The sequence below is a fragment of the Amblyomma americanum genome, chromosome 7 (genome assembly GCF_052857255.1).
Source record: "Amblyomma americanum isolate KBUSLIRL-KWMA chromosome 7, ASM5285725v1, whole genome shotgun sequence".
In the NCBI taxonomy this organism is placed as follows: Eukaryota; Metazoa; Arthropoda; class Arachnida; order Ixodida; family Ixodidae; genus Amblyomma; species Amblyomma americanum.
Genome location: NC_135503.1, coordinates 83,200,079 through 83,221,213, shown reverse-complemented (window position 1 = coordinate 83,221,213; position 21,135 = coordinate 83,200,079). Strand labels below are relative to the sequence as shown.

At 47.2% G+C, this 21,135-nt stretch overlaps 1 protein-coding gene across 1 annotated transcript; it reads right to left on the bottom strand.

Annotated features, from left to right (window-relative positions):
- Positions 1–245: 245 nt before the first annotated feature.
- LOC144099368 (innexin inx2-like) lies at positions 246–3,917 on the bottom strand. Its single transcript, XM_077632601.1, has one exon. The coding sequence runs from the start codon at positions 3,828–3,830 to the stop codon at positions 2,706–2,708; it is 1,125 nt and encodes a 374-aa protein (XP_077488727.1). The 5' UTR covers positions 3,831–3,917; the 3' UTR covers positions 246–2,705.
- Positions 3,918–21,135: the final 17,218 nt, after the last annotated feature.

Here is a 21,135-nt window from a genome sequence, read left to right as displayed (position 1 = left end):
AGGCCGCTTTCGCAAGTAAACCGCGGAGTGTCGTAGTAGTTTTTTTCGAATCACGGAGGCTAGGCCATACCGCCATACACTTCAAAACGGTGATCACTGAGTACTTTTCGGTGTAGACGTCGCGAATAGAGTGTTGACTTGGATGTTGGGAATCAAGTGGCGGGAAAATATTTAGATTCATTTTCTGAGCAACAAGTATGCCTTTTGCTGTCGGAAAAAAAGTCAACGTACCTGCACACAGAATAGCCACAGAATCAATTTTTATTTAGAAAAAAAAAATGACTAGGGTGGTCCTCAGTGCCCCTCTAAGAGTTCAGATAGGACAAATTTTATAATTCAAAGTTTATAAGGGGAACAAATTACGACCGCAAGGGTAACAATTTATCATGCAAACCATGATTATCGCACTGCCATCTTGGCTATTATTAAATCACTATGAAATGAAAATTATGTAAAGCGACTACATAGTCGTCTACGGAGCCTCTTTGAGGTTCTGCGTGCACGGCGCGGCGGCCGGTTGTATAAAGTACAAAAGTAATGTGCTGATGTTTAGGAAGCGTCCGCCTTTGGTTCCTCACATTGAGGTACTTTTTGGTTTGGTTTCAAGGGTAAATATCCAGATAATTTTATTTTCTGCTCATACATGTGATCAGTCTTACAGTACATAGATGCGGATGCGTTTTCCCTTTAATTCCTGCTGCCAGTCTCACGTTTATGTGTGGGTAGTTTTTACGATATCTTCACTTAGTCTTACGCTATTCTGGCCACGAATACGTTATCAATGTTTTGATAATTGCACCCACGACGACATATTCAAAACATCAATTTTAACCCTGATGTTAGCTTCAGAAGTTTTATTCATGACACATGTTTCGCTGCTAGATCGTTCTTAGAGCCTTTAGTTTTTTTAGAAAGCTACTGTAACTTCTTAAAATTTCAAGACCGCAGTTACACATTACAGCACCACAAATGTGAGAAAATCTCATGATGGCTGCGTAAACGTCTTTATTCAAAACAGTACTTTGGGTACGGGTCCTTGGTCTCCATCTCATGCAGATGGGAACCCGGGGATGATTCCATCACGTAAGAGAGGATACATTTGAACTTATGCTAAGCTGGCCTAGAAAATTGTATTCATGATCACTGGGACTCACGGCCGATTACCAGCAAAGCTGGGCGTGAGCTCCAGGACATTATGCGGCCGTCTTCTCTTGCCCGTGTGGGACTTTCAGCACATGTGATCACGCTAGGCTCTGAAATCCGCAGAGATGCTGAGTGACGACGTACCGATAAAACAGTGTATTAACATTACACTAATAGAGGGCGGGAATATTAGGAGGAATCACTTATTCAAGAATAGAAGGAAATTCACGGGATCTGCCATTAAAGCAATCGGTTTCTACAACAGCAGGTCGGTTTGATAATTAATTTACGGAAACGTAAAAAGCGACAGATAAACCGCGATCTCCAATATCGCTCTGGGCACAAAAACCTGCAGTAATGCTGAGATTAAAAGGACATGCGGAAAACGCGGTACGCTTTGGTCCTTTCTTGAAGGCTCATTGCATTGCAAAAGCAGCATTTTCTGAAAATTTTCAAATATTTTTGTTTGCTGTCTATCTTTTCGGGAAGAAACGGTAGCTGGGCCACTTTAAGAAGCAGATGGTATTTTTTACAGGTCAGTACATATCAGGTGGGCCGTTTTGCTCGGAAACGTGCCGTCATCAATTCATTGCTATTTATTCCTGCGGGCGCCGCAGCTTCAGCACAGTCAAAAGATAGTAACGGAGACGGAAAAGGCTCTCGTCGGGCGCGACGTCATCCTTTTCGTTGTTTTTTATTTAACTCTTTGGAATTATTGTTCTAGCGTTCACCCAACGGCAAAAATGGCTCTCCACAACTCTGACCTGTTAAACCATATTTCTTGCAACATCTGGACTTACGCGTGTTTCAACAACAGCCTCCATCTACCCTCGCTGCCTGTACTCGCCAGGTCAGTACTCCATCACCCTTAAGAGCAAACCATCATCTAACACGCGTTTTGCGTACAATATTTAATTCATAATATGTGCGGTAAATAAACGTTCTTCGAACTTTTGAACGTCTCTTTCCATAAGCTGAAAGTGAACATGGTGGTAATAACAAATTCTCAAAAGAGTTGGGCTAAATACAGAAAAATAAAGCAGCGGAAGCTTATAGTAGTAAATGTTATCAGAAACTGTCGGACACGCAGCGACAGTCAGACCGTTCTTTACGCCGACCAGATGCCGACCGGAATAATGAATCAGAAAAAATTGTTGACGAATGTTTGAGGACGTGACAATTCATTACTTTTACTAGCTATATGCGCATAATAAAAAATATCAGCTTTTTCTTAACCACACAAACAAGGCAAATACATACACGGCTCAAAATTCACTGCGGGCTTCCGATGAGCACATCAAAAGTCTTGTGAAAGTGCAAAAAGCACAGTAGTTGTGGCCTTGGCTGAATATTCTGGGAACACTGAAATTTTCTAACGTTTTTATGAAGAAAGTTGAGTGGATGGACATGGTACGTTGCGGATGGAAGTAAGTCTGCGCTACAGGGCCAACGGACTGGCGCTCGCTTTTAGCGCGTGCTGACGTCTGTGCAGGGCGTCTTCTGTGTTGCCGGAGCAGATTTTCAGCTGCGACCTTGGGAGGAGGCCAGTGGCCTAATGTGGTTCATGCAGCAGAGCTTAGCTCCCCGTCCACGTAGTCTGGGTCTTTTTCCTTCGCCAGCCTGTCCGAGAGGCTCAAGACGATGTCCCGAAAGTGGTACGCCTGCATGTTGTCCTTCAAAAGGTACAGCACGAACCAGTCGCCGTACGAAGCCTTCATCACCAGCTGGTCCATTTTCTTTTCGGGCACCATACGACTGAGTGTCTTCATGAGGAGGTACCGGTATCGGGGGAAGCCGCACACCACGATGCGGTACAAGAGAGTGGCTGCGGTAACCACGGCGAGGATGATGAGCCAGAACCAGAGGAACACGTAGATCTTCTCGTTGATGATGTTCAACGGGAGTAGGCAGATGGAGTCGTGCTTCTGGACGTCTCCCGAGGTACCGAAACGGTGGAACCGGCACTTGGTCATTTTGGGAAAGATCTTGATCATAGGGTCGACTCTTACCTCCGGATCCTCGTTCACGAAGCGGATGACCTCGGCTCCGTACGTTGAGAACATTCCTCCCAGGAACTTGTCGATGAAGTACATCTGACCAATCACGTTCACGAAGTTGAGCAGCTCGCACAAGAAGAACCGCAGGGCGTACGCCATGTGGTGGCTGCGGTGGCGGCAGAAGTAGTCCACGACGTCTTCGACCTGTCGCTTCTTTTTGTCGTGGTCGAGCAGTGGTTTGTGCAGCTCCAGGAGTAGCGACTGTATCCGTCCGTTCTCCCAACTCCGCCAGAGCCAGCGCGGGAAGTAGAACATCACCGCCTGCAGGAACAGCACGAAGCAGACCCACTGGTAGTAGGCATGCTCGATCACCTCATCGCCATCTTTGATTCGGTGCCGGTCTACACCTGGAGCGGCGGCTTCCTTGCCTGGGGTGTAGTTGAGAGAGCGCTTCAGGGTGATGGTTCCTTCCACCCAGCAGTAGCTGTTCATTACATTTTCTGGAATGGCGTCGTGAGTTATGCAGTAGATGGGATCTCCGAAGAACTGCGTGGCACTGACAAGCACGCTGCAGGCGAGAAGGAAGAGGCCCGTGAAGCGGTAGTGGAGCCGGAAGACACTGTTGTCCGTTTGCACCTTCCCAATGTGCAGGAGTTTCCTGAAAGCGTCGGTGAAAAAGAGCTTGTCCATGGCGATGCTCTGCCCTCGGCAGTCACGGTCCTCGCTTGTGCTAGCGGGACGCTGCCCTTACGACGGTGTTCACTTATCTGCGCTATCTCCTGGCTCCACCGCCTTAGCAGTTGCCGATTGTACACGGAGTTTGAACAGTCGAGGGGATATAGCGTCACCTGGCGATTAGGCTGCAAACTTGTGTTTAGCAGAAGCTTCGGACTACAGCTAGTTTTAGCTCCACCTCGCATATGGGAACTGATTTTCGCGCTGCAGAACGTAACGAATTGTGCAAATGAAGCATTTCGTTCGTGACTGCTTGGTCTCCCTTAAGCAGTCACGAACAAAGTGCTTCAACATTGCCCTTGATATATGTCGAAAAAAAGAAACGTGTTCGAGTGAGGACTATGATTTGTCAAGGTCTGGCGAGAACCGTTTAGCCCCTGCGAGAGCCGAACAATGAAAACATAACTACAGAGTCCTACCGCATAAACGTAGCCTTGAGCGCAGTATACACGCCGCTCGTAGTACACGAGGCAGCTGGTGCGAAAGTCGCATGCTCTTTTTTACCGCCTTCTACTTATGCAAAAGGGGTAAAATAAGCTCCTCGGTAAATACAGAGGCGGCGAACGATGGTCCTGGAATACCAACTACACATTCCCCGCTCGGGAACTCTTCCGGTTGTGCACTTCGTGGGCCAATCATTACTACTACTACTACTACTACTACTACTACTACTACTACTACTACTACTACTACTACTACTACTACTACTACTACTGCTACTATTACTACTAGCAGAACAGATTAAATCCTCCATTTAATTAGGACTGTAAAGGTTAAACCGAACATTTAACTTAATTCGAGTTATAAGCAGTAGTAGCAGCAGCGGCAGTAGTAGTAGTGGTAGTAGCAGTAGTAGTAGTAGTAGTAGTAATAGTAGTAGTAGTAGTAGTAGTAGTAGTAGTAGTAGTAGTAGTAGTAGTAGTAGTGGATTAGCAGAGAAGTGCACAACCAGTTTTCACAACCTCGCTTTCTGGCCAAGGGGCAGAAAGGAAGGAAAGGGTACGTGGGAGCGTGGAAAGGGTACCTCTCAGCGTACGTGCTTTCTTTTAAGCACAGCGCCCAGGGAGGTCGGAGCTGAGGTTTTAACCCCCTTAAAGCAGGAGCCGCTGGGCGAGACGTGCTGTCTTCACGAACTGAGCCTGCATGAAACGGGGGCGCAGGTTGTCACTGCTGTCCATGCAGGCTGAGCCCCAGGCGGTGGTCTCTCTGCCATCCAGCGCTACGCTGTCAGCGATCGAGCATGGTACGCATCCCGTGATGACTCTTGCATCCGGGAGCAGCGCGAATAGGTGATGACGAATCGCGTGCCGATAATAGTGTGCGAGCACAACGCACTTGCTCGGCCTGGGATTGTGGGGTTCGTCCATGAGATCGTCAGCCGCCTCGTTTCTCCACGCTATCTCCAACTGACCCGATACAACTCGGCAGGTGCAGACCATTCCATCGTCTCGGCGATCCACGCGGCCGTGTTTCGAACGCCAAGAATTGTATTTTTTTAAAGCGAAATTTATTTTTTAACTGCTCATACCGAGGAGGACGTGCACGTGCTAATAGCAACGGTTGCTACGTCACGGAAAGGTCTTTTCTTTAATGTTTGTCTTTATTGTTTGTAATGGTAGCTGTGCCTCATAAAGACAATCGCTAATACATCACCAGTGAAAAAGTTGCGAATTAATCAGTAAGTCGCCAGACAGTACTTAATACTTTAAACGAGCCAACACAGCGGCTGCCATTTGGGCGACAGCAAACTGTATGTAGCGCCATAAGAAATCCTCCAAAAATACGCCAAGATTTTTATTCAGACTTTTCCACTAAGGAGCGAATCTCTAAATTTGTAACAGAAATCACCACTCAATATCACTCTTTTTCTCGAAGAAGTGTTACTGGTTTTAACCGTATATTGTTAGCACATTTGGTTGCAGTCATAACGTTTTTGTAGCCCAACAATTGACGGTCCCTGTATACCCTCAAAATTCTGCCCAACAAAAAGATATTAGTGTCATCTGCGTAAATTATACTCCTTCGTATATGGCTCATATTATGGCTTTGGTATCAGTCAGGAACCAAAGGGGTCTTAAAACACAATGATGATACGTTAAAGACGTAACGAGACACACGGAATCTCACATCATCATCATCATAATCATCAGCCCGACTACGTCCAATGTAGGTCAAAGGCCTCTCCCATGTCTCTCCGATTAACCCTGTCCTGTGCCAGCTGCTGCCATCTTATCCCTGCAAACTTCTTAATCTCATCCGCCCACCTAACTTTCTGCCGACCCCTGCTACGCTTGCCTCCTCTTGGAATCTACTCTGTTACCCTTAACAACCATCGGCTATCTTGCCTTTGCATTGCATAACCTGCCCAACCCCATTTCTTCTTCTTGATTCTGACTAGCATTTGTTCGCATCAAACTTATAAACTATGTAATGATGATGATGGTTTTTTATTGACGCAATGGCACCTTTGACCAAAGAACGTCATGGCTCAAGGCGTTTTTCGTCTACATAAGGTGGGATCACAGACTTACATTTAAAGCATTTTACTCCAAAGAGGCCGAGCACCAGGCCGGGGCAAAGCCTGTGTTTATTGCATAGTCGGTGGGTACCCGGCGACTCTGGGTATCGAACCCTGCGCCTCCTGCATGCCAGGCGAATGCTTAAACCCTGTTACGTTTGGAGACGCCAACATGCCAAGAATATTCAAGACACTGAGAGGCATCAATCGACAGAGGCTTCAAAGGGCCGTCGACGTGGTTGCAGCGCCACGAGTGCAGGTGGTGGCGTCTGGTACTTACTGCATTTGCACCCTTTTTACGTGAGCTAATGTTATTTAACGTGCAGAGTGGTTCCCTATCTTTTTTACTGAAAAGCACAGTATTTCATAAATTGCATTGCACAGGGCCTTGCTAACTGGACCCAGTTACGTTTCTTAAAGGAGCGCTATTGGGAAACTTAAGTACAGTCCGTTTGCAACTTCCATACACTCTTCATGTTACTGCGTGGGCCTGCCTCATTTCGTTCTAGTCCGTGTTAGCGACAAGGCATGGAAAAGAGGCTGACCTGTTACGTCAGTTCTCTTGCTGAACTTCAAAATGAGATCGCCTAAAGGAGTACCGGTACCAAATTTTTGGTTGCATGTCTTGTTCTTTGTAACGTTGCGTACAACATAGTGCTAGTGCATTTGGATAACCATGTGGTATTCGTCACCAACCGGTAAATAACCTGTAGTTGAATCTCATCTGTCATGTTTCGGTTTCAATAACCGAACAGTAGCTTCGACGTCAAAGTTCAGTAAAGGACATGTGAGGCATGAGCAGACTGCTGTGCAATAGCTGCTTCTTCACTTCTTGTCATTCTGGCTCTTGACGCAGGCTGGTTTAAGGCTTAATTAAAATACAGAAGAAGCAAGTATATCGCAGTTTGTCATCTTTACTCAACTCTGACGTCACAGCCACCGGTAGGCTCTTTAAAGTTAAACAACATAAAAATGCACAGGTGCGCGATGCACGATGTGGTTGTGGTACAAATCTGCGTTAGCATGCAGGATTGGTTGCACACGTCGTTTTTACATTGACTGCCTTGAATTGCATGGATTTCGCCATCGCTTCTCTTGATGTAGGGTTTCTAGAGGGTGAGGCTGAGCAGGTGGATGGTGGGAGGATGCCTATATAATGTGGTGGTGGATAAGTGGAGGCTGGTAGGTGGGAAAGGCACTTTTAGCGGTGGGTGGCAAGAAGTGGCCACACCAGAGGCTGCTTCCGGAGGCTGGCGGTGGTGGGTGACGGTTTTCTGGAGGCTGGAGGTGGAGGTCGGTGAGCGGCGGTGGGTAGTGCTTGCTGGAGGGTTGAGGTAGGTGCAGGTTGGAGTTGCGTGATTTCGTGGTGGTAGGAAGTTCGTGGATGGGAGATGCATTTCTACCGATTGGTGCCCTGACGTCCACCCACTGCAGGGTGCTTCCTTTAGCTGATGGGCGGCTCCACACATACTAGACAGGCCAGGGATTCTTTGGCGAAGGACTGTACTGCTAACGAAGTAAAAATAGAGTTAAAACTCGATTTAACGATGTGAAGAGCAGCCACGAATTATTTCGTTAAATTCACTTCACTTCGTTGAATAGAGAAATTCGTAAAATCGAGGAAGGCATTTCCCCGGCCTTTTGAAATCTTAAATTTTAAATAGAGGCATCCAAAAGAATCGACATCGCATTTACTGACAACACGCGCCCTGGTGTTTGAAAACTCCGCAAAAGCGGTCCAAATCGCTTGTGCATGAAAGTGACATATGGTAGAAAGGATTCGAAGCCAAAGTGGAAAGCGCCGCCGACTGCCGGGTCCTTTGTTCAGTGAAGCGGCGCAGCTTGCAGCCCCGTCAGAACCAAAGCAGGGCCGTGACCTCGGTGCCTAGATGTTACTGTTGGCACGCTGCGAACAAGCTGCGAGGCATCGTGGGGAAAATAAGTGAGATATCACGTTTTTTTATTACTCAACTATTCCCGAAAAAAACTTCGTTAAATCGGGTTTAGTTGTTTGTTTCATTATTTTTGGTTATTGACAACATAGAACCCAATGGGCGCTTGCCGGGCGATAAAAATTTGTTCGTTAGATCAGGAACTTCGTAAGATAAGGGCTCGTTATATCGAGTTTTAAGTGTAATAAATTATTTAGCGGTCGTAGGCGAAGACCACGTCGTGATCCATGTATACTGTGTTAAGCATCATTACAAAGTATAAAACACGCTGTCAGAAATTTCGTGCCTGTTCGTCTTAATGCTATGGGTAAAGAGACAAAAAAATGGTTTCTGATGCCAGGTTCTAAACTCCACACAACGACTTGCCGACTCAAGTCGCATGCGAAGTCAATTCCTTCGATATTTTCATGCAGAAAGTGCGCTACATAAACGCTAATTAAGATCGTCGCAAGTGTCTTCGTTTCTCAGCTGCCGTGCACATTAGTGCACCAAAGGCGGCGTAAGCGGTTAACACTACAGTCGATCTATATTGAAACCTGATCCTGAACGCTGCCAACAGTCAAGAGCAGCATTATATAGATAGATAGATAAAGAGGGGTGGGGGTGGGGGGGAAGCAGGGATGTTAACCAGAAAGGGGTTCCGGTTGGCTACCCTGCACTGGGGAAGAGGAATTAGGGGACTAAAAGGAGGAAGAGAGAAGGAGAAAAAGGCATAACACGCACACACGCACAACGCTGTCACAATTTGTCAATCAATCCAGTCGCTCTCAAGTAGGCAGAGTGCCTTGTATGCCTTGAGGGCAGCAGTATATATGTTTCAACGTTTCTTTTGGGCACGAAGCGCATTGCACAGGTGCAAGCTACAGCTCCCCGCATACCTCGCCCGCCTCACTTCCACTTTCGCATGCGTTTTGAATTTTCTCGTAAGTGCAAAATCAGTGCTAAAACGCGCAGAAACCATAGGCTTCGTATGAAGCATTACACGAAACGCCCATCCGCCGCCTCTCGTGCCATCTCCCGAAAGAAAGCTGAACCAGAAGAGCAAGTTTTTAGAGGTAGTCGCGAGATAGCGGCACACTATCATTGTGCCGGGAATTTTGATCGCGGGCATACCGTATGCGCGCTTTCCATATGCTAACTCCATGTCATTATGTCAGAAGTCCAGTCGAGGTAATAATTCATGCTGACAGCTGTATGGAGATTTGCATTAGGCATTCATTGCAAGGGATAGTAATTATTTAGACGAAAAGGCAGAGAGGTAAACCTGAGCGATGTCAGTGCACGTTAAAGATCCCCAGGTGGTCGAAATTATTCCGGAGCCCTCCACTACGGCACCTATTCCTTTATTCTTTCAGCCCCTCCTTTATTCCTTCCCTTACGGCGCGGTTCAGGTGTCCAACGATATATGAGACAGATACTGCGCCATTTCCTTTCCCCAAAAAACCATTATTATTATTATTAACCTGAGCGATCATTATCTATTTTACTTTTTCCACCGGGAGCAGGAGAAAGTGGTTATGATGAGCGACTGCGTGGAAAGAAGAGAGATGCAAATATATACAAAGCGGGAATGATTAGGCACTATTCTGATGTGCTTCACTGCAAAGCTAAAAATGAGGCTATGCAGGAGCATGAGCTATGGAGGCATGGTATATCTCTTGAAGTGCGCAAATCGCCGATTAAATTGAAAACAGATGGGCATCTGATATCTAGAAGTACTTGTACATAAAGAAGTACTTGTAAATAAAGGAGTACTCGAACATGAATTTGACTGTGAGCTGTAGCAAACAACAGAAAAACTAAATACTCAGTAAACCGTGCTAAGGCTCTGTATAAAAACGTTGGTTGCGGCCTAAAGCGTTAAACGTAGTTCGTGACAAAGAAGCAAAATGTGTATTGTGGATTGACGGGTTTTAGCGTCCCGAAGGAACTAAGGCTACGAGGGACGGCGTAGTGGAGGGCTGCTGTTGTTGTTGAGACTGCAGGAAGAATGGAAAGTGCGCGGGCCTGCCCACTGCTCAAGCTGAGCCACAATCGCTGCCACGTGACGACAGTAAGAGAGTTTAAAGAGATGTGAGAGGAAAGATTGAAAGAAAGGACGCGCGTCGCAACAACCGCGTCATCCGAAACGACGACGACAGCTTAGCAAGAGATACACCCGGTGACAAGGAGCCCTCGCCGCATTGTTGAGAGCTCCTAGATCCCAGCTCCGTATAGCCAGGAAGTTACTAAAGATTTATCTAGACCACATGGAGTTCCTTAACTGGCGCTGACATCGCGCAGCGCACGGACGAAAATGAACATTGGTTTTGAGGGGAACACGCCGCGGTGGCTCACTGGTTAGGGCGCTCGGCTACTGATCCAGAGTCCCCGGTTCGAACCCGACCACGGCGGCTGCGTATTTATGGAGGCAAAACGTTAAGGCGGCCGTGTGCTGTGCGATGTCAGTGCACATTAAATATCCCCAGGTGGACGAAATTATTCCGGAGCCCTTCACTACAGCACGTCTCTCTTCATTTCTTCTTTCACTCCCTCCTTTACCCTTCCCTTACGGCCCGGTGCAGGTGTCCAACGATATGCGACAGATACTGCGCCATTTCCTTTGCCCCCAAAACCAATTATTATTATTATCGGGCTTCAAGGCCTACCACGCACGGCAGCTGAATGTGATGGCTCAATGGGAAGGGGGCTCAAGGGGAAGATCTTCGGGCTATTTTTCTTGTTCGCCCAGTGTTACCAACTGCTGCTTTTTTAAGTTGTATCGTATACTATAGCTGCAAGGTGTCTTTCTCTTTCTTGCCTCTTCTCCTCTTAGTGATTCCGCCGAACGTTGTTGCTTCTTGTTCTGTCGTCTCTGCTGCGTCTTATTACCTCTTGATTATTGTTGTTTGCGAAGTCAGCCCAAGAATTTTTGCACGTGGGACTTCTTGAATTCTGGTTTCGTTTTAACCCCCCGCTCAATGGGGTTGTTTTTCCTTTTCCCGAATATCAGGTGTTCCGATTTGTTAGGGGCGCATGCTAAGCCTCATTCTTCTGCATACGCTCGTACTGTGTTTTCAGCTTCCAGCAGTCGGTGCTGTATTTCCCCCTCGTTGCCGCTGCTCGTCCATATTGTCATCAGCGTAGATAATATAGCACTTATAGGGTACCCCTGGTGCCTACGCGTTTTGCTTTGGTCTTGCCTACGTTGAGATTGACCGTACGTTTTGTACAGGCTGTCTTTGTTATATATCTATTTTTTTAATTCGAAGACATGTCATAAACTAAAGGAGGTCGTGTTCTCTTCCAGAAACCTGTACGTCCTTTCACCGCAGTTTGGTCCCGGCCGCGCGGGTCGAATTTCGATGGTGGCGAAATTCTAGAGGCCCGTGTATTGTGCGATATCATTGCACGTTAAAGAACTCCAGGTGTTCGAAATTTCCGGAGCCCTTCATTACGGCGTCCCTCATAGCCTGTGTCGCTTTGGGGTATTAAACCCCCATAAACCATAGTCCATATTGTCAAATCTCCCATTGAGATCTAAAGCTAGAATAGCTTTGGTTTGGTTGCCTCTCAGCATATCTATTATTTCCTCTCTTAGCTGGGGGAGGAAATCAGGAGTTGATTGGTTTTTCTCAGGCCAGATGGTGTTTGGGGTTCTGCCTTCTTTTTGCACGTGTTTGTAAAGCCTTTTGTCGATTATTTTCTTAAAAAGTTTCCCCGAGCACGATGTGAGTGAGATTGGTCTTACGTTTAATATGTTGATTTCTTTCCCTAGCTTTGGCATGAAGTGTACCTCTGCCGTCTTCGAGGCTCGGATATTTTTCCTTCGGCACAGATGTTATTAAAGAATTCGGTTAGTCCTGTTGGTCAGGCTTCATCGAGGTTGGCCGGCATCTTGACTGTGACTTCATCCCCGCCCATAACGACTCAAATTCCTTCTGATTTCCAGCACGGCTGTTGTTACCTCCTTGATCATCATTTATCTGTACATTTTTTTGCTGTTTTGTTAACTCCACTTCGTTTTGCCTCTTGTTGGACCGCTGCTCCTTCCACCTCTTTGCAAGGCTTCTTCTGGGATCCGATAGGTGTGTAACAAGTGTGGGTCGATTGCTGGGGTTTCGTCAGTTGTCTTTATGCATTTGAAATGTTGCCTGATTTTGTCTGGGAGTTGTTCAGCCCATGCTTCGTAGTCTGTGGTTTCTTCCACCTCTTTCGTCTTCCCGTTTTTCCGATTTGGTTCCAGTCCGTTAGCTCGGTTTCCCCTTTTGCTATTTTGCTTTTTCTGCATTCTGTCCAAACTATGAGGATGTAATGATCTGTGTCTAGATTTTCTCTGCTGCTCTTCCATTCCGTCCTCACCTTAATACGGCTCCTTTCTTCCTTTCTTCTCCCAGACCCTCTTTTATTCCCTCCCGTATATGGCGCGGTTCAGTCGTCCAGCGAGGTGTGAGGCGTGGCCCTTCCTCCCCCCCCCCCCCCCCAAAAAAAAAACAGAGACGAGACAGATACTGCGCCCTTTCCTTTCCCAAAAAACACCAATTTTAAATTTTCAAAGTGTTTATTCACGCAATTTTCTTCATATAAGATTTCACTGCAATATTAAATATATCCGCTGGTATCCCGTCGGGAGGCTTGCGTTTTTTTCACTATTCACTTTTTTTCTATCGTCGAAGTGTTCCCTATTAGTTTTTATGGCAGTCTTATCTGCTCAATGCGCTATATGAAAAACTTAAAGATTTTGGTACACATAGGAACAAATGACCATTGCCTTCAGTATTTCCATAACAGCAATTGAAAATTTTTATCCAAGAATGTTGGACACGGATTATGGTGCATGGGGTTTTAATGTCCCAAAGCGACTAAGGCTAAGCTTTGAGTCGATGCCAGCTATCACTTCTCGGCATGGGTGTTCCAGTGCCGTCGCGGATACGCTGACATTGCATACGCCGCCGAGTCTAATTGCTTGCACATTGCGCGCCCTTCGTGCTGGCCACCACGGTGATAATATTGTCACGAAGACGACGAAGCTAGCAGAGGCGCGGGACGAAGCGCTCGCGCTAATAATAATAGCAGCCGTTAAAATCATCCCGCTGCCATCGTTCATCTCGTGGATTGTCCGAACCCGTAGAGTATCTCTTACGGGTCCAAGTTGGATTTATTTTTGGAAATGTGGCTAAGAGTTTGAAGGATGCTTCACTCCCGCCACCGGTTGGCCCGGTATTGCACTACCTCCGGGATCGGCCTTGTCTTTAGCGCGGCTTTACTATCCTGCCTTTCTATCCCATCTTTCAACTCTCCTTCTATCTGCACGTGGTAGCGATTGTGGCTCGGCTTGAGCCAGTGAGCAGGCCTGTGCGCTTTCCTTTCTTCCTGGCAGCAACAGACAGACGTTCATCTCGCCTCATTCTTCAGCTGGTCGCCACGTAACATTTGGTGGAGGTGCGGGGTGCCATCCACATCCTGTTTCCGGAGCTTCGGCGTCCTCTGTCAGCCGTGGTTGTCGGCCGTGAGTTCCTGATGTGCGCCGCCCGGCCTGTCGCCCGTTCTGGACGGTCGCAAGTTCTGGACGGATTAAACCCCTGCTCGAAAATTACGTTCCCCCGCCTCTCTTAAGCATATGCTTAGGATGTTTGCCCGTGAATGAGGTATCCACCATACACATCCTGGGGCTATTCACGCTAACCAACCGCAAAAAGACCCAAACTATTGACAAACTTAAATCTACAGCCGGCATGACGATGATACTCACCAAACGAATAGCCAACCGCAGAGGGGGCGCAAAGGAAAAGGACCTTTGTCGTCTGGTTCAGGCCTTCGTTTAAACACAGTCGTATACTCAGTCTCCTACCTAAGCCTCTATGCAGCGGAGAATAATAAAATCAATAGTATATCATCAGACAAGCATACAAGATTGCCCTCGGTCTATCGAGTCACACGTCACAGAGAGGCTCTTAGGGCTCCGCATACACAATACGCTAGATGAACTCTGCGAAGCACACCTAACGACCAGTGCGTACCAGTGCGGGCAGAGCCGTCCGTCCGTCCGTCCGTCCGTCCGTCCGTCCGTCCGTCCGTCCATCCATCCATCCATCCATCCATCCATCCATCCATCCATCCATCCATCCATCCATCCATCCATCCATCCATCCATCCATCCATCCATCCATCCATCCATCCATCCATCCATCCATCCATCCATCCATCCATCCATCCATCCATCCATCCATCCATCCTGAAGATCGGCTGCCGCTCCTCTCGTGACCGTGCTCTTGTGTGATACTATAGTGTTTCTGCTGAACGCCGCCTGTCTGGCACCGTGAAAAATATGGTAGAGGAGCAGGATGATGGTTTGGTTTAAGGGGATTTAACGTCCCAAAGACGCAGCGATGGCGTAGAGGTAGAACATCCGCCTCGCGTGCAAGAGGACCGGGGTTCAAATCCTGGTGCCGCGCAATTCTCCACCGGGTTTTAAAAAAATCCGCGTGTCGATGGAATTGCATGACCAGGCCTGGAGTGCGGCCTGATCTCGGTAACCAGAACCGACAACGATCTCTCTCCACAGAGCAGGATTTGGCCACCCTGGTGTAGTACTTGGCCACAACCTTCTATGATCAAACCAATTAACCCTCGGCCCTCAGTCCCCAGCGGCTGCAGAGCAACTGACCACGGCGGCGGTCAGACCTGTGACGCAGCGGAGGGTGCTAAGAATCTCTGGCTCCGGACAGGCCGCCATTGGAATCTGAACGTGGCAACGTTTAACGCTAGAACTTTATCTAGTGAGGCTAGCCTAGCAGTGCTCTTCGAGGAACTAGCGGGAATTAAATGGGATGTGATAGGGCTTAGCGAAGATAGGAGGACAGGCGAGGCGTATACAGTACCAAATGACGGACACATACTGTGCTATCGCGGATTAGCGGATAGACGAGAACTAGGTGTGGGATTTCTTATTAATCAGGATATAGCTTGCAACGTAGAGCTCTATAGTATTAACGAGAGGGGAGCAGCTATAGTAATTAGGCTGAATAAGAGGTACAAGCTGAAAGTGGTGCAGGCCTACGCACCCACATCCAGCCATGATGACTCCAGGATTCCAGAAGGAGCCTTCCCAAACAGCACAAGTAATTGGCCCAATATTGAAACCGTATTGGCAAAGGTTGGCCCTACAAAGGACCAGGATGGGGTCATCCTATTGCAATATTGGGCCGATGACCAGTGCTGCTTGACAAAATTGTGGGAATTTGTTTCGGTTCCCGTACCACAAAAGGCTCCTTCTGGAATCCTGGCATATCCAAACCACCCCGAACAATATCAACCGCACAAAAGGAAACCTGCCCACAGTATATGCCCAGGGACTTCGCTCTTCAACTCAACGAAAAAAAGTCGCCATTTACCACCTCCCTGCAGTGTGCTAGCGGGAATAACAGCCTAAACCCCCTCCCCCGCGCCTTTCGCGTCATAGCTGTCGTTCTTTTGACCCCCCCCCCCCCTCCCCTCTATACTTACAAGACGCTAACTGCTGCCCTCAGTCACCCCTGATGAAGGAGCCGAGTCGGCTTCGAAACGTTGGGTTAAACTTAAAATTTTTGATTGGAGATGTGCAGTTCATTACAAATTTCCTATTAGGACGTAGAACCGGCAATGAATAAAGTAAAATCACAGTGCACTGTACTGATGGGCGACTTCAATGCGAAGGTGGGCAAGAAGCAGGCTTGCGACCACGCGGTAGGTGACTAGGGGATAGGTTCTAGAAAGAGCAGGGGAGAGTTACTAGTCGAATTTGCAGATAGAAATAATTTACGAATCATGAATACCTTCTTCCGCAAACTAGAAAACAGGAAGTGAACCTGGAAGAGCGCCAATGGTGAGACTAAAAGTGAAAGCGACTTCATACTATGCGCTAAACCTGGCATCGTTCAGGATGTGGCCGTCCTCAGAAACGTGCGTTGTAGCGACCACAGAATGGTAAGTTCTCAAATTAGCTTGGACTTGAAGAGGGAACGGAAGAACCTAGTGAAGAAAAAGTCCATTAACGAGTTAGTCATAAGGGGGAAAGTAAAGGAGTTTAAGATAGCGCTGCAAAACAGATTTTCGGCTTTAACTGGGGAAGGCGATTTTGATGTTCATATAATGAAAGATAATCTCACAGCCATAATTACGGAGTGCGCAGTAGAAGTAGGCGGTAGGACAGTTCGACAGGATACCGGAAAGCTACCTCAGGTGACGAAAGATCTGATTGAGAAGCGCCAAAGCATGAGGACGTCTAACCCTACCGACAATAGAACTGTCAGAGTTATCGAAGTTAATAAATAAGCGCAAGGTAGCCGACATAAGGAAGTTTGATATGGAGAGAATCGAGCATGCTCTAAATTTGCCCCACCGCGGTGGCTCAGTGGTTAGGGCGCTCGACTACTGGTCCGGAGTTCCCGGGTTCGAACCCAATCGCGGCGGCTGCGTTTTTATGGTGGAAAAACGCTAAGGCGCCCGTGTGCTGTGCGATGTCAGTGCACGTTAAAGATCCCCAGGTGGTCGAAATTATTCCGGAGCCCTCCACTATGGCACCTCTCTTCCTTTCTTCTTTCACTCCCTCCTTTACCCTTCCCTTACGGCGCGGTTCAGGTGTCCAACGATATATGAGACAGATACTGCGCCATTTCATTTCCCCCCAAAACCAATTATTATAAAGAACGGAGGTAGCCTAAAAGCGGTGAAGAGGAAACTAGGCATAGGTAAAAGCCAGATGTATGCGTTAAGAGACAAGAAGGGCAACGTCATCAGCAATATGGATAAGACAGTTAACGTAGCCGAAGAGATCTACACAGACCTGTACAGTAGCCAATGTAATCAGAGCGCTAATGAGAAAGACAGTAGTGCACAGCAATGCGTCATCCCGCCAGTAACGAAAGAAGAAGTAAAGAAAGCCTTAGGATCAATGGAAACGGGAAACGCAGCTAGGGAGGATCAGGTAACAGCAGATCTGTTGAAGGATGGTGGGGACATCGTGCTAGAAAACTAGCCACCCTGTATACCCAATGCCTTATGACCTCGACTGCACCAGAAGCTTGGAAGAATGCAAACATTATCTTATTCATTTTGTGACGTACCTAAAAAGAAAACAAACCTGTTCCCATTCCTGCAACAGCCTCGAAAGAGGCTAGCAGTATGTTCCAAATAAATAAAATAAAAATAAGAAGGGAGACGCCAAGGACTTGAAAAATTACAGACCGATCAGCCTACTATCCGTTGCCTACAAAGTACTTACTAAGGTAATCGCTAATAGAGTCAGGGCAACCTTAGACTTTAATCAACCAAATGATCAGGCAGGCTCTCGTAAAGGTTATTCCACAATAGATCATATTCAAAGTATCAATCAGGTGATAGAGAAATGCGCAGAATATAACCAACCTCTTTATATAGCCTTCACTGATTACGAGAAAGCATTCGACTCAGTATATATATATATATATATATATATATATATATATATATATATATATATATATATATATATATATATATATATATATAGCAATTGCACAGCCACTATAGTCCTCCATAAATTCAGCAATGAATTTCCAATAAGGAAGGGCGTCAGGCAAGGAGACACGATCTCGCCAATGCTATTCACCGCCTGTTTACAGGAGGTATTCCGAGTGCATGAATTGGGAAAAGTTTGGAATAAGAGTAAATGGAGAATATCTAAATAATCTGCGATTCGCTGATGACATTGCCTTCCTGAGTCACTCAGGAGGTGAACTGCAAATCATGATCAATGAATTAGACAGGCAGAGCAGAATGCTGGGTCTAAAAAATAACATTCAGAAAACCAAGGTAATATTCAACAGTCTAGCAAGGGAACAGTACTTCACAATTAACAGTGAGAGTTTGGAAGTTGTAAAGGAATACATCTACTTAGGGCAGGTAGTGACAACTGATACGGATCATGAGAGGGAGATAACTAGAAGGATAAGATTGGGGTGGAGCGCATATGGAAGGTTCTCTCAGATCATGAGTGGCAGTTTACCAATTTCCCTCAAGAGAAAAGTGTACAACAGCTGTATCTTACCGGTACTCACCTATGGAGCAGAAATGTAAAGGCTAATGAAAAGATTTCGGCTTAAGATAAGGACAATGCAGCGAGCCATGCAAAGAAAAAATGACAGGTGTAACGTTTAGAGACCGGAAGAGGGCAGAGTGGGTGAGGGAACAAACGCGGGTTAAGGACACCCTAGTCAAAATCAAGACATGGGCTTAAGCAGGGCATGTAATGCGAAGGAAAGATAACCGCTGGTCCTTAAGGGTAACGGAGTGGATTCCAAGGGAAAGTAAGCGTAGCAAGGGGCGGCAGAAGGTTAGGTGGGCGGATGAGATTAAGAAGTTGGCAAGCAAAGGGTGGATACAGCTGGCAAAAGACAGGGTTAATGGGATAGGCCTTTGCCCTGAAGTGGGTGCAGTAAAGGCTGATGATGGTGAAAATACAATTATTATAATTATTATTATTATTATTATTATTATTATCATCATCTTTGCGGACCTGCACCTCTTTCTTGCTCTCTTCTTTCACTCCCCCTTTATCCCTTCCCTTGCGGCGCAGTTCAGGTGCTCGAGGATATATGAGAGATAATACGTCATTTCCTTTCCCCCAAAGCCAATTAATATTTTTATTATTATCTTTGCGGCACAGGTGGTAATAGGGGTATGTGTCGAGACAGAGAGAGAAAGACAAAGACAGGAAGGTTAATTAGGCAGCGCCCGCTATGCTACCCTACACGTGGGAAGGGGAGCGGAGGGAGAAATAGAAAGGGGAGAGAACAAAGGGAGATGATCACTTTTCCACATGTCCGTTGGCCTTTACTTGAAGGGTACACAGGGCACACACTGATAGCTCACAATCTCACATTCAGTCCTGAGTCCTTCAAGAACTTGAAAAGTGCCTTCAAAGCTGTCCTCTGCGATGAAGGCTTACTCCAAGGACCCAGAATCTTGGCTTCAGTAAGGGGCTGAGGATCTAAACGGCGGAGTGTTGCAGCCAGGAGTGCACGCTCACGCTGAAACCGGGGGCAGTTACAAAGAAGTTGTTATATGGTCTCGTCCCCCCCACAGATCCCACACGCAATAGAGTCTGCCATTGCGATTAAGTGGGAGTAGGCAGTTGCGAACGTCACTCCCAGCCACAGGCGACACAACAGTGTAGCATCGCCGTGGGAGAGGCCAGACGGAGGACTGAGTTGGAGGAAGGGGTCTGGGCGGTGCAGACGGCATGTGGAGTGGCTAGTAGAGGACCATGACGCTAAAAGCTCTCTTCGGCCAAGCATTCGCAGATGTCTTTCTGCGTCGGCTCTTGTCAACGGTATCTGGACAATGTTGGCACTGCCGTGAGCCGCTCGAGCTGCAGCGTCAGCTGCGTCGTTTCCAACAATGCCAGAGTTGAGTTGAGTTGAGTGGTTGCAAGCTACCGGTGGGATTAGCCTTGCAGTTGCTGCCGGCAATTGTCCACCGTAGCGACACTTAAATAGAAATCACAGAAACACTGTCCGCAAAAACCCAAATAGACACTGCTGAGGTCACCATGTGGAGGCCAAATCCGTGTCCTCTAGGTAAAGTAGAAGAAGGCGGGAAGCATCCCTTCTAGTCGACTGGCTCCCGCGCGGGAAAACAATGTCCTGAAGAGAACTGTGAGGAACTCCTGCCTTCTTGAGGGATCCGAATAACACAGCCCGTTCCGCGTTGTACAAAGTACAGCACAAGAGGTAATGTTCTATGTCACCACACACACCACACGTTGAACACAATACAATGGTGACAACGCTAGGCCAGTCTTATACATCCACGCCGGCGTACGAGCAGAATCCGTGCGAACGCGGTGCAGCAAAGTGGCTTGGTACCTTTTGAGACCCTTGGCCACACATGGCTGATGAGGAGAGCTCCACAAAGAACTGAAGTGGCACAACACCACATCTCTGAACATTTGCTTGACTTCATGAGGGACTCCATGTACTGGAATCCCGGAGAGAGCTGTATGGGCGAGGTTGTCTGCTATCTCGTTGCCTAAGACACCTATGTGCGAGGGCACCCATTGAAAGCGTATAGAGAAGCCTTTGCTATGTATATTCTGCACCAAGCGTAGGGATCTAAGACTCAAGGCATCAGTGGGGAACCCGTACTCTAACCTTTGAAGGGAGATTTTGAATCCGTAATTATGACAGTAGGTTGAGGCGTACAACACCGTAGCTTATTTAGAGCTGCCTCAATGGCAACGCTTTCGGCCATTGTGGAGGACACGACTTTAGTAAAACGAACAGACCAATCATACTTCAAAGACGGAATATGAAAAGCAGCTGCACTAGATCCTCTGTTCTTGTCCACAGAACCGTCTGTAAAAATTTGAAGATGACTGGCATATTCGGTCTCAAGATGTTCCAGTACGAGCGAACGCATTGCCGCTAAAGGAGAATTCCGCTTAGCGCGAACGTGGGGAAACGCTAATAGAGCTAAGCGTTTGTGTCGATATCCGGTTAACCAAAGACAAATGTCGTCTGCATACATCGACATATGGACATGCCTACAATGTTTTTTCACTTTTGCGGGAAGACCAGCCATGACAACATTAAAGAGCGTTGGGGACAGGACACTACCCTGAGGTACCCCTCGCGATACCGCCCTTTCGGAGCTCATTGTACTGCCTAACCGCACTCGAAATTTACGATCACTGAGAAATGAGTGAATGAATCGCAGAAGATAGCCCTGTACGCCTATGACCTGCAGACTGTTCAGTATTGAGCTCTGGAGGACGCTATCATAAGCCTTTGAT

Bases quoted from the DNA above. Each gene is read 5' to 3' on its own strand.
- LOC144099368 (XM_077632601.1), bottom strand. From the start codon at position 3,830: ATGGACAAGCTCTTTTTCACCGACGCTTTCAGGAAACTCCTGCACATT.